Here is a 13,811-nt window from a genome sequence, read left to right on the forward strand (position 1 = left end):
AAGCTTGGCACACCTGTATTTGGTGAGTATCTCCCATTCTTCTCTGCAGATCCTCTCAAGCCCTGTCAGGTTGGATGGGGAGCGTCGCTGCACAGCTATTTTCAGGTCTCTCCAGAGATGTTCGATCCAGGCTCTGGCTTGGCCACTCAAGGACATTCAGAGACTTGTCCCGAAGCCACTCCTGCGTTGTCTTGGCTGTGTGCTTAGTGTTGTTGTCCTGTTATTTTACTAAATTCTATTGTACCTTTTCAATATACCGACCTATCCTGTCTTGTGGATTAATTTATGGGACTGTCCAACACTAAACCACCAAAGTAAACATGACCAAACATCATCATAACATTAAAATATTTATTAGTCATTTTTACAGAAACATCCAAATGCTTGACAGAGACATTAAGATGTGCATTAGGGAAGTCGGCGGAAAGGACGCGAGATCAGTGGAAGAAGTCATGGAATGTGTCCATTTAGATTTTCCCGGGGAAACTTCCAGCTTCAATCTGATCGTCCCATTTTGCCACCTTGGAGAGAGAGAGAAACTCAGTAAATATCCTGTGGCAGACAGCACAATGACAGATAAAAGATGACAGCTGAGAAAGGAAGAGGGGGAGTTTGTCTTGAAATTAATAACCAGCCACATCACCTTTAACCTTGTATTAACGAGCAAGTTTCTTATACCTGATAGCTGGCACCGCTGATTTAAATAGAGGTCTCTTCAGGGGTACATATACATTAGAGAGTGTTCAATGCTAACTGTAGGGCAGTATGGTGCAGAGAGAACCAGTCAACGAGTGACACATACCCAGCTCAAGGGACACAGGCTCTTGTAGACTCTCTGGTACCAGTCACAGGGTGCCACGTCCTGGCCTTTGTCTGTAAGAGCCTTGTTACATCTGTGGAAGTCTGGACGGAGGAAGGTAGATATGTGCTGAATAATGTAAATGCATATGAACTGACCAAGATAATATTTTCATTAATTTAGCCCATTAGGTGCCAGTATTCTACACCAAATACTCAAGGACAGTTCAAGTATTCGAATTAGTAGGGCAACAACAGTAGTCAACAGCAATATGACTAGATGAGTTCTCATTATGGTCAGTGGCAGTTGTACATTTCAGTTGACAATTAAGGTGTTCACATTGTACTAGATTACACAATAACTGTAAATTAATTTGTGAATTAACAAATGGCCCAAATAAAAACAAAACGTGAATCACAAATAGGGGAAAAAACAGCAGGTGCCCATTCAGCATTTGGGTTAGTTAGCTAAGCATTCACATAAGTACCAGTATCAACACAGCAAAAGCCTTTGGAGCAAGTGAAAATGTCAACAAGTCAACTGTCACCGATGGGCATGAACCTGCCTATAGATGTACCTGCTTTGGTTAAAGCCCAAGTTGAATTCAGCAAGTGACATGGCAACCACCCACAGTGGGTCTGACAAAAGAACATGGGGACTATTATCATTGTATCTACAAGACATATTGACTGAATGTAATGATAGCCATGTCGTGGTGTTTTGATGATCATCGAGTTTATGGACCTTATTCACAGCGTGTTCAAATCGACCAACAGAGTACCTCTTGTCACATGTTTTTTGACTGCCAACCCTAGCCGAAGTTGATTCATTCTTCAAAAACCCTTATTTAAGCGTACATAAGTTTAGCATAGAAAATAACTTCGCCTGTGAATGTATGACATGCCTGTGAGATGTATAAAAGTATTTGATTAACCAGTGTGAATAAGATCTATTGTTTGAAAGGACAACAGCACCAGAACCATATTAGCCAAAACATCTCTGTGTATGGCTCTGAATAGCAATCAAAGGTAGAGAATGTGGTGGTTATTACCCAGATAATTCTGGAAGCAGTTTCGGGTCTGGTTGGTGTTGGGGAATCGGGCATCAAAAGGAGCCGTTCTGTAGTTCTTGATCTTCTCTTCAATTACGTCAGACATTTTGACTGATTTCAATCTGCAAAACAATCATACAAATCAAAACATTGAATAACTCAAATCTCAATCAATTTCCACAATCACTATCAACCTTGCCTAAAATGACATCGGAACGCATGCAATTAGAATCAGGCTAGCAGCTTGTAGTCCACAATTCTACTTCCTTAAACATGGACGCACTTGACATGACGAAGTGTGATTAATCAGGCTGTAATACACAATTGGTAAATTATATACTGAGACATTTGTGTACAAAATAGGGTAAATGTTCCTTACAAGCTAGAATGAAGTTACATTTGAACATACTCAAATTTAGAGAATCTTCAGGACAAACCGCAGACAACCAGTAAAGTTCAAAATGTAATTTTATTCAGCATCCTGGCTTGTAAGGATCATTTACATGTATATACACCAATTCATTGTGTACCACAGCCTGATTAATCAGACATGACATGACCTAGCTCCTACCCTTGGCCTGGAATAACTGCACTCATTCCAATTTCCACAAGACATAAAAAAAATGTTCACTTGTTGTTATTCAGGGACGACCAATTTAGACCAGGGTCTCATTCACAATGGTGCTCTGAGAACAAACAACTCACATGATAATTCAATGAATCAATAAAACAGCAAGAAATGTACTACAGTAATGCAGATAGACACATCTCAACAATACAAATAAACCACGACAATCAATCAAAACACTTGCAAACCTCAGTGAATTCACCCCTCGTTCATCCCCTGCCCAAAACTATTCACTAAGGAGGGATACAACTAAGTTAGTTATAGCTTGTCTACGTCTAACGTAGCTAGCTGGCGCCGGGTACTAGTGCATTGTAATGCATCGAGTGAGTGTCAAACTACTAGCAAGCTACTTGGCAGATAACTATTGTGTATAGTTAGCTAAACTAGCTAGGCTAACTAGACATCTCTAACTAGAGGTAAATGGAAAGTTAAGTAATTTGACTAAATTAGTTAGCCTGCAAGACGAGAAAGTTAGCTGTCTCATTCTCAATAAACTAGTTAGCTAGCTCATAGATATTGTTAGCCTAGTAGCACAGTTGTGCTTTTATCAATCTGTAGCTAGCTAACGTTAGTCGTTAGCTGTCTCTTAGCCAAACAGCCACATACACTTATTATTCACCTATGTATGACTGTTAATGACAGAGAAAACGTCGATTATTCAAAATGTCGTGCATCCTAGTTAACTGAACAACAATATTAGCTAAGAAGGCCTACCTCTGCGCTAAAAGTCTGATAGGCTGACCTCTTGCCGTGTCCTCTGAAGAAGTGTCAAAAAGCAAAGCATGATGGGAGAAAAGACAGGGCCGACGGCTTCTCCAAGTATTCAAAGACAGCGCACTACTGCCACCTGCTGTAAAAAAATAAATAAAAAATAAATAAAAAATAAACAAGACCAAAAAGATATCAAAGATGGTTAATAAATGAAGATAGGCCGTTTACCATTGAAAAAAATGGTCAGTTAATGTCTACTTAAGGGGGTGGCCCATACATGGGTTAGCTGAGAAAGTCACGAAAACGATGGGACGCTTCAATGGGGCAGAAGTCCGTGTGTTGTCGTGATTCTGGATGGCCAGATAGCTAACAACAATGACAAGAAACTGCAATGTTGGCAATCGTAAGTGGCTCGTTCTTGTTCTTGATACCATGTCTTGTTTTGACTGATTTCATGTCAATGCTAATATGGCAAAAATTCGCCAGCTAGATAACCAACAACTGTAACAGTGGAGGCTGGTGGGAGGAACTGTAGGAGGACGGGCTCATTGTAAAATCTGGAATATAATTATTGGTACGGAGTCAAACATGTGGTTCCCACATGTCTGATACCATTCCATTTATGCCATTACAGACATTACAATGAGCCCGTCCTCCTATAGTTCCTCCCAACAGCCTCCACTGAACTGTAAAGATGTATTTGAGAGACAAGTGCTGGCTGTGCAAATGTATTTATTTTTCAATAAACATTGGAGACTAAATATACACGGAGTATACCAAACATTATGAATAACTTCTTAATATTCAGTTTCACCCCCCCCCCCTTTTTTGTTTTTGCCCTCAAGACAGCCTCAATTCATCGGGGCATGGACTCTACTAGGTGTCAAAAGCGTTCCAAGTTGGCTGGATGTCCTTTGGGTTAGGGTTAGGTTTAAAATTAGATTTGAAAAAGATAACTTGTAGAAATGGGCGGGGTTTATGACTGTGGCTGTGGTAGCTAGAGATGACCCCTAAAAACACGCCACTTTGATATGGGACTCCCCAAAAACACGCCACTTTGATACAGCTACGACCGGAAGTGACTTTTCGTAGCAGGTTAGAGAGCATTTTCACTAACCCTAACCTAATTATCCTAACCATGCTAATAAAACTTGAAATGTTACTTCTCCTGACCTGCTGCGTAACTTCTGGTCATATCGGTATCAAAGTGGTGTGTTTTTAGGGAATCTCACTTCGATACAGCTACGACTGGAAGTTACTTTTCTTAGCAGGTTAGGAGAGCATTTTCCCTAACCCTAACCCTTTTCCTAACCTTAACCTAATTCTCCTAACCTGCTACATTAATTCTCCTAACCTGCTGCATAAGTTCTCCTAACCTGCTACGAAAAAGTAATTTCTGGTCGTAGCTATGGCATGTTATTAGGGAATCTCAAACCAAGCTAATGCCAGAAACTTTTGTTTCCTCAGTCAGAGAAAGAATATACAGTGAGGGAAAAAAGTATTTGATCCCCTGCTGATTTTGTACGTTTGCCCACTGACAAAGAAATGATCAGTCTATAATTTTAATGGTAGGTTTATTTGAACAGTGAGAGACAGAATAACAACAACAAAAATCCAGAAAAAAGCATGTCAAAAATGTTATAAATTGATTTGCATTTTAATTAGGGAAATAAGTATTTGACCCCCTCTCAATCAGAAAGATTTCTGGCTCCCAGGTGTCTTTTATACAGGTAACGAGCTGAGATTAGGAGCACACTCTTAAAGGGAGTGCTCCTAATCTCAGCTTGTTACCTGTATAAAAGACACCTGTCCACAGAAGCAATCAATCAATCAGATTCCAAACTCTCCACCATGGCCAAGACCAAAGAGCTCTCCAAGGATGTCAGGGACAAGATTGTAGACCTACACAAGGCTGGAATGGGCTACAAGACCATCGCCAAGCAGCTTGGTGAGAAGGTGACAACAGTTGGTGCGATTATTTGCAAATGGAAGAAACACAAAAGAACTGTCAATCTCCCTCGGCCTGGAGCTCCATGCAAGATCTCACCTCGTGGAGTTGCAATGATCATGAGAACGGTGAGGAATCAGCCCAGAACTACACGGGAGGATCTTGTCAATGATCTCAAGGCAGCTGGGACCATAGTCACCAAGAAAACAATTGTTAACACACTACGCCGTGAAGGACTGAAATCGTGCAGCGCCCGCAAGGTCCCCCTGCTCAAGAAAGCACATATACAGGGCCGTCTGAAGTTTGCCAATGAACATCTGAATGATTCAGAGGAGAACTGGGTGAAAGTGTTGTGGTCAGAGGAGACCAAAATCGAGCTCTTTGGCATCAACTCAACTCGCCGTGTTTGGAGGATGAGGAATGCTGCCTATGAACCCAAGAACACCATCCCCACCGTCAAACATGGAGGTGGAAACATTATGCTTTGGGGGTGTTTTTCTGCTAAGGGGACAAGACAACTTCACTGCATCAAAGCAACGGTTGGAGGGGGCCATGTACCGTCAAATCTTGGGTGAAAACCTCCTTCCCTCAGCCAGGGCATTGAAAATGGGTCGTGGATGGGTATTCCAGCATGACAATGACCCAAAACACACGGCCAAGGCAACAAAGGAGTGGCTCAAGAAGAAGCACATTAAGGTCCTGGAGTGGCCTAGCCAGTCTCCAGACCTTAATCCCATAGAAAATCTGTGGAGGGAGCTGAAGGTTCGAGTTGCCAAACGTCAGCCTCGAAACCTTAATGACTTGGAGAAGATCTGCAAAGAGGAGTGGAACAAAATACCTCCTGAGATGTGTGAAAACCTGGTGGCCAACTACAAGAAACGTCTGACCTCTGTGATTGCCAACAAGGGTTTTGCCACCAAGTACTAAGTCATGTTTTGGAGAGGGGTCAAATACTTATTTCCCTCATTAAAATGCAAATCAATTTATAAAATGTTTGACATGCGTCTTTCTGGATTTTGTTGTCTCTCACTGTTTAAATAAACCTACCATTAAAATTATAGACTGATCATGTCTTTGTCAGTGGGCAAACGTACAAAATCAGCAGGGTATCAAATACTTTTTTCCCTCACTGTAAGCCTATTTTGGATCTGAAAAGCTTACGACAATAGCTACTTTGTATTAGGATTGTTTGAGTGGATTTGGTCTTTCTGGTTTAAGAAGTTAAATGGGCAATCTGTAGTTTAAATAATAACAGCGAAACCGCAGCACTTTTTTTGTAAAGCGATGAGGGATGGGACTGGAGCTATGGATGCAAGGACTGACCATCCATGATGCATGTAAAGCTAAGTATACACTACTAGTCCAACGTTTGGACACACCTACTCATTCAAGGGTTTTTCTTTATTTTTACTATTTTTTACATTGTAGAATAATAGTGAAGACATCAAAACTGTGAAATAACACATATGGAATCATGTAGTAACCAAAAAGCCACCCTTTGCCCTAATGACAGCTTTGCACACTCTTGGCATTCTCTCAACCAGCTTCATGAGGTTGTCACCTGGAATGCATTAAAATTAACAGGTGTGCCTTCTTAAAAGTTAATTTGTGGAATTCAGAAGATAGACGTATTTGGTAAAAGACCAAGTCCATATTATGGCAAGAACAGCTAAAGTAAGCAAAGAGAAACGACAGTCCATCATTACTTTAAGACATGAAGGTCAGTCAATAAGGAACATTTCAAGAACTTTGAAAGTTTCTTCAAGTGCATTCGCAAAACCATCAAGCACTATGATGAAACTGGCTCTCACGAGGACCGCCACAGGAATGGAAGACCCAGAGTTACCTCTGCTGCAGAGGATAAGTTCATTAGTGTTACCAGCCTCAGAAATTGCAGCCCAAATAAATGCTTCACAGAGTTCAAGTAACAGACACATCTCAACATCAACTGTTCAGAGGGGACTGTGTGAATCAGGCCTTCATGGTCAAATTGCTGCAAAGAAACCACTACTAAAAGACACCAATAATAAGAAGAGACCTGATTGGGCCAAGAAACACAAGCGATGGACATTAGACCGGTGGAATTTTGTCCTTTGGTCTGGAGTCCAAATTTGAGATTTTTTGTTCAAACCGCTGTGTCTTTGTGAGACGCGGTGTGGGTGAACGGATGATCTCCGCATGTGTAGTTCCCACCGTAAAGCATATGGAGGGGGAGGTGTTATTTTGTGGTGGTGCTTTGCTGGTGACTCTGTCCGTAATTTATTTAGAATTCAAGGCACACTTAACCAGCATGGCTACCACAGCATTCTGCAGCGATATGCCACCCCATCTGGTTTGGGCTTAGTGGGACTATCATTTGTTTTTCAACAGGACAATGACCCAGCACACCTCCAGGCTGTGTAAGGGCTATTTTACCAAGAAGGAGAGTGATGGAGTGCTGCATCAGATGACCTGGCCTCCACAATCCCCCGACCTCAACCCAATTGAGATGGTTTGGGATGAGTCGGACCGCCGAGTGAAAGAAAAGCAGCCAACAAGTGTGTGAACTCCTTCAAGACTGTTAGAAAAGCATTCCAGGTGAAGCTGGTTGAGAGAATGCCAAGAGTGTGCAAAGCTGTCATCAAGGCAAAGGGTGGCTATTTGAAGAATCTAATTTTGGTTACTACATGATTTCATATGTGTTATTTTATAGTTTTGATGTCTTCAGTATTATTCTACAATGTACTTTTTAAAATTTTTATAAAGCAAAACCCTTGAATAAGTAGGTGTGTCCAAACTTTTGACTGGTACTGTACGTTTTCTGGAGCGCATAAAAAATAAGACTAATGATTTAAGCTTATGTTGATTGTGTTCTTGCTTACAAATACCTGGGCATCTGGATAGACCATAAGCTGTCTTTTTAAAAAGCATATTGATGAGTTAGTTAAAGTAACTGTCCAGTGAAAATCTCACTTTTAAAAGTACATATTCTGTTAACTCATATCCAAATAATGTGGTTGACCCCACATCAAACTTGTATCTTAAACAGACATAAAAAAAAAAATGCTTGCTATTTCCTCATAGAGGATGATGTCAATAGCCAATCAGCGGTCTACTCGCATTAATATTTTTAATGACCGGTATACGCCCACACCATTCTGTTGTTGGGGTACGCCCACACCATTCCAACACAGAAAAGCTGCTTTTTAACATACTCAATTAAAAACTATTGTAAGGAAAACTATTTCACTCATATTGTAATTAATTATAAGTAATATTTAGACATTTGGAAACACTGTACAGTTACTTTAAGAAGCTGAGAATAAAAATGCCATTCTATAGAAATAGGTCATGGCTATCACTAAACAGTAGAATGCAGTCAAAGTTTCTTGCTTGTCGTAGACTATGGTGACATCATTTACATGAATGCAGCTGCCACTTTTTTGAAGCCGTTAGATGCTGTTTTCCATAGTGCACTTTGATTTATCACGTGATCGGTTTTGCACTCACCAACTCGGTAAGTTAGTTGGCCCTCTTTGACGTTGTGTAGGAAACCCCCACATTACCTGACATCTTTACTTACCCATAGAAGTACATTTTACTATACCCGATCATAGGGATGCTAACTCTGGAATTTCTGTATGTTGCTACAGACATAGGAAAACAGCCTTTGTTCCACACTTGGGATGCAAGGAAACTCATCTTCAGAGTTCCCTTAAATTAGGTACATTCGTGCCTTTTCATGCAGTTCAAAATGTTGATCGAGGACTTCTTTGTTGAGGAATGTGATTGTTTTTCTTGAGTGTGTCTGTCATTTCATATTTTTGTATTCCCTTGTATTTAATATTTTTTTTAATGTGTGAAATTACAAAAAGCAGGGCTCCATTGTGAAAGAGACCTTGGTCTCAATGGGACTCCCTGTTGAAATAAAAATAAATTAAAATTACATCAAAATGATAGTTTTCAACTTTTAACCATGTTATGAGGCTATTCAGTGTTTGTTCACAATTACGTTGTTTACAAACAATGGAGTAAAACACGAGGCTGAATGTACACTTTGTATACATTCGGAAAGTATTCAGACCCCTTCACTTTTTCCACATTTTATTACGTTACAGCCTTATCCTAAAATGGATGATCAAATGCATTCATAGTTTGTTTTGTTTTAAAGACACCGCTTCTACTTAAGCCCATTCTGGGTTGCTTACTTCGGTCATATTGTGCTACCCCTAATCTCTCCAAGTGGGCAGATAAATAATAATTTGAGAGCCTGACCGATATATACAGTATATAGTTTCATCTATATTATTGGCCGATATTGGCCTTTTACCGATATATCGATATCGGCCGATAATTCCACCGATATTCAATAAATGGGATGAAAAAAGTGAATCTCATGCTTATCTGAACACTACCGCCCATTCTCATTGTCATTATTGCCACAATGTAAGAAATCAACATTTGAAGCATTTTTTGGACAATTACTTTTTTGGGTGGCAATTTAAGAGAACTTGGTGTGGTGTGGAAAAATGTCACTTTTTAATTTCCATACTGTAAAACACTAAATCGGCAAATATATCGGAATTGGTAAGTTTTGTCCCACAAAAAATCTGAATCGTTATCGGACCCCAAAAAAAACATTGTTCGGGCTCTACTTTCTATGAACCACCAGTGTTGGTGTTAGTAATGCTTGTATAGGATATACACCTATAGCAAGTCTTACAATTCATTACAGAGTGCTAGAATCACTTTAAGTGAATTGATAACACAGATGGTTCATGGTGAGAAACAGAATCAATTATAATCTTTCAGAATCCCCAAAATGTTGGTCAATTAAGTTGGATTTCATATCTGTACAGGAACTTCCTTAATGCATGGGAAAATTAAGAGGGGGGGAAAACGGTGTTCAGTTGGTTGTTAGTGTCAATGGTCATACTGTATCTCACCGGAGAACGAAACAGTGCCCCTCTGTCTCAGTATGTGCAGCGTATCTATCTGATGCTGTCTGGTCAGAAAGAGTATGATATTGTTGCGGCCCGTAGCATTGAATGCAAGGGAAGCCAGCAAGCATTTGGCCTCCCTTGATAAAAAAATAATAAAATAATAGCCAATCAGCATTGAGCTAAACTGAGTGAGCTCAGCTGTGACTGGTCCTGGCGCACCAAAAAAAAGTGTTAAAAGAAGCCAGTTTGGATTTGGCTTCAGACCAATCACATCACAAGCCAAACGTCATTATTGACAGAAAAAAACGTTAATTGTTGCATCTCATTGTGTTGTTGTCCTTCGGTGGCTGGCTAGCTAGCTAGCTAAAATCATCTCTTTCCTAAATTAGCCATGGGTGGAGGTAGGGATTTGGACTTGTGGTTTTACTTAATTCTCAGTTTTACTTAATTCTCCGTTATAAAAAATGATTCTGAACCAACCCTAAATTCATACATTGTGCCCCTGGCCTGAGAGGATGGAAGTTCAACATGTAGCTAGATGTAGGATGCTAATGTTAACTAGCTGGCCTGGCGTATCGTTGTCCATGAAAGGAAGTTAGGCTAGCGAACAAGTATTTTAGCCAGGTAGCGTAGGACAACTGTGTGACAGAGTCATAGACTGTTTAGGCAACATGAAAGAGGAGGATGACAGTGGCGCTTCTCTACAAGTAAGGTGAGTCAACATGTTTTTTCTACTTGCACGGGCGCATACACACAAATCAGTACCATGGACAGCCACATTATATTTAGTTTACGTTGATTGGACTAAATCGTTTTTGTTTTCTTTTATTTGTCACTGTATTAGACTAAGCATAGGTGATTAGATTATGTTGAAATGGTGCTGGAATAGTGGAGGCATCTCCTGTTTTCTTTGCGACTTGCAGTAACTCTCCATTGTTCTAAATTAATAGTTCTTTAATGGTCCGGAAATTTCGGAAACATTACCTTGCTTGACCATGCTGTGGTTCATGTAACTGTTTGTTACATGCAATATATTTTGTGGACTTCACCGGACAGATGTTGCTCTCCTATTTTTGTAATGAAACAAATGTGTAGTTGAATTTATTCTGCTACTGTGTCTTCTTATTTTCTCCGTAGGCCTATAAATCATGGTGTCAAGGCATATAAACTAACAGGTTATAGAGCAAACAATTGAATTATCACATCACAGGTTGTAATATGGCTTTTTTTTTTCTAGATTGGCTTCGCCAGTGATTTAACCCATGCACCACTACTTCCAATAGGTGCCCTTCTTCGCGAGGCGTTGGAAAATCTCCCTGGTCTTTGTGGTTGACTCTGTGTTTGAAATTCACTGCTCGACTGAGGGACCTTATAGATATTTGTGTGTGTGTGGGGTACAGAGATTAGGTAGTCATTCAAAAATCATGTTAAACACTATTATTGCACACAGAGTGAGTCCATGCAACTTATTATGTGACTTGTTAAGCAAATGTTTACTCCTGAACTTGCTTAGGCTTGCTATAATAAAGGGGTTGAATACTTATTGACTGAAGACATTTCAGCTTTTCATTTTTAATGAATTAGTAAAAATATTTTGACATTATGGGGTATTGTGTGTAGGCCAGTGACCAAAGAATCTCAGACTGTAATGTGGAAAAAGTCAGGGTCTCAAGAATCAATGGGTTTATGTCATTCATTTAAAAGTCCAAAAATGGATGTAGGCTAGCAATTTTACAGCAACTTTATTTTCAGTTGTACATACAGTACCAGTCAAAAGTTTGGACACACTTACTCATTCAAGGGTTTTTCTTTATTTTTACTATTTTCTACATTGTAGAATAATAGCGAAGACATCAACACTATGAAATAACACATATGGAATAATGTAGTAACCAAAAAAGTGTTAAACAAATCAAACCATTCTCTCAACCAGCTTCACCTGGAATGCTTTTCTAACAGTCTTGAAGGAGTTCCCACATATGCTGAGCACTTGTTGGCTGCTTTTCCTTCACTCTGCGGTCCGACTCATCCCAAACCATCTCATTTGGGTTGAGGTCGGGGGATTGTGGAGGCCAGGTCATCTGATGCAGCACTCCATCACTCTCCTTCTTGGTAAAATAGCCCTTACACAGCCTGGAGGTTTGTTGGGTCATTGTCCTGTTGAAAAACAAATTATAGTTCCACTAACCCCAAACCAGATGGGATGGCGTATCACTGCAGAATTCTGTGGTAGCCATGCTGGTTAAGTGTGCCTTGAATTCTAAATAAAACACAGACAGTGTCACCAGCAAAGCACCCCCACACCATCACAACTCCTCCTCCATGCTTTACGGTGAGAACCACACATGTGGAGATCATCTGTTCACCTACTCTGTGTCTCACAAAGACACAGCGGTTGGAACCAAAAATCTCAAATTTGGACTCATCAGACCAAAGGACAGATTTCCACTGGTCTAATCTCCATTGCTCATGTTTCTTGGCCCAAGCAAGTCTCTTCTTCATATTGGTGTCCTTTAGTAGTGGTTTCTTTGCAGCAATTCGACCATGAAGGCCTGATTCACGCAGTCCCCTCTGAACAGTTGATGTTGAGATGTGTCTGTTACTTGAACTCTGTGAAGCATTTATTTGGGCTGCAATCTGAGGTGCAGTTAACTCTAATGAACTTATCCTCTGCAGCAGAGGTAACTCTGGGTCTTCCTTTCCTGTGGCGGTCCTCATGAGATCCAATTTCATCATAGTGCTTGATGGTTTTTGCGACTGCACTTGAAGAAACTAAAAGTTATTGAAATGAAATGTTCTTGAAATGTTCCAGATTGACTGACCTTCATGTCTTAAAGTAATGATGGACTGTCGTTCTCTTACTTATTTGAGCTGTTCTTGCCATAATATGGACTTGGTCTTTTACCAAATAGGGCTATCTTCTGTATACCACCCCTACCTTGTCACAACACAACTGATTGGCTCAAATGTATAAAGAAGGAAAGAAATTCCACAAATTAACTTTTAAGAAGGCACACCTGTTAATTGAAATGCATTCCAGGTGACTACCTCATGAAGCTGGTTGAGAGAATGGCAAGAGTGTGCAAAGCTGTCATCAAGGCAAAGGGTGGCTACTTTGAAGAATCTCAAATATAAAATATATTTTGATTTGTTTAACACTTTTTTTGGTTACTACATGATTCCATATGTGTTATTTCATAGTTTTGATGTCTTCACTATTATTCTACAATGTAGAAAATAGTACAAATGAAGAAAGACCCTGGAATGAGTAGGTGTGTCCAAACTTTTGACTCGTACTGTACATTGCATAATTACCAATTAGGCCTGCAAGACTTCCTTTCATACCATACATCAAAACACACATTGGATATTTAATGCAATCGTACTGCACTGACTGTGGCTAGCCTACCCTCTCCCTTTCTCTCCTCTTCTGAGATGGTGTCTGTCACTGCAGGGTGCCCTGGGTCCTCACACAGATGGTCTTCAGGCTGTTCTTGCACATAGTGGCGTACCAGCCAGCCCTGTGGCTGTCTCCTGGCGACAGCCAGGCACACAGCTCCCTGGTGTCCCCCTTCTCTGGCTTGTGATACCAAGAAATATCCCAAAACCTGTAGAGGCAGCAGTCTCCATCAGTTTGACTTTTTTAAACCAAATGACCATGTACTGTAAGCACATTTGGTTACTCCGTCAAATAACTATCAATGCAGAATAATGCATCAGGTAATTATATGAAATGGACGTATGGCAATAAA

General features: G+C 40.2%; 1 protein-coding gene across 1 annotated transcript; it reads right to left on the reverse strand.

Moving 5' to 3' along the window:
- Nucleotides 1-337: 337 nt before the first annotated feature.
- On the reverse strand, nucleotides 338-3,295 carry LOC121571540 (cytochrome c oxidase subunit 6B1). The gene is made up of 4 exons (XM_041883058.1): nucleotides 3,193-3,295; nucleotides 1,851-1,972; nucleotides 803-903; nucleotides 338-521 (listed from the first exon to the last, which is right to left on the reverse strand). The coding sequence occupies exons 2-4, from the start codon at nucleotides 1,954-1,956 to the stop codon at nucleotides 468-470; spliced, it is 261 nt and encodes an 86-aa protein (XP_041738992.1). The 5' UTR covers nucleotides 1,957-1,972; nucleotides 3,193-3,295; the 3' UTR covers nucleotides 338-467.
- Between the last annotated feature and the right edge of the window lie 10,516 nt (nucleotides 3,296-13,811).

This window comes from Coregonus clupeaformis, chromosome 8 (genome assembly GCF_020615455.1).
Source record: "Coregonus clupeaformis isolate EN_2021a chromosome 8, ASM2061545v1, whole genome shotgun sequence".
In the NCBI taxonomy this organism is placed as follows: Eukaryota; Metazoa; Chordata; class Actinopteri; order Salmoniformes; family Salmonidae; genus Coregonus; species Coregonus clupeaformis.

Bases quoted from the DNA above. Each gene is read 5' to 3' on its own strand.
- LOC121571540 (XM_041883058.1), bottom strand. From the start codon at position 1,956: ATGTCTGACGTAATTGAAGAGAAGATCAAGAACTACAGAACGGCTCCT. The intron at 904-1,850 runs GTAATAACCACC...TCCTCCGTCCAG, and splicing joins CTGCTTCCAGAATTATCTGG to ACTTCCACAGATGTAACAAG. The intron at 522-802 runs GTATGTGTCACT...TCTCTCTCCAAG, and splicing joins GCCTGTGTCCCTTGAGCTGG to GTGGCAAAATGGGACGATCA.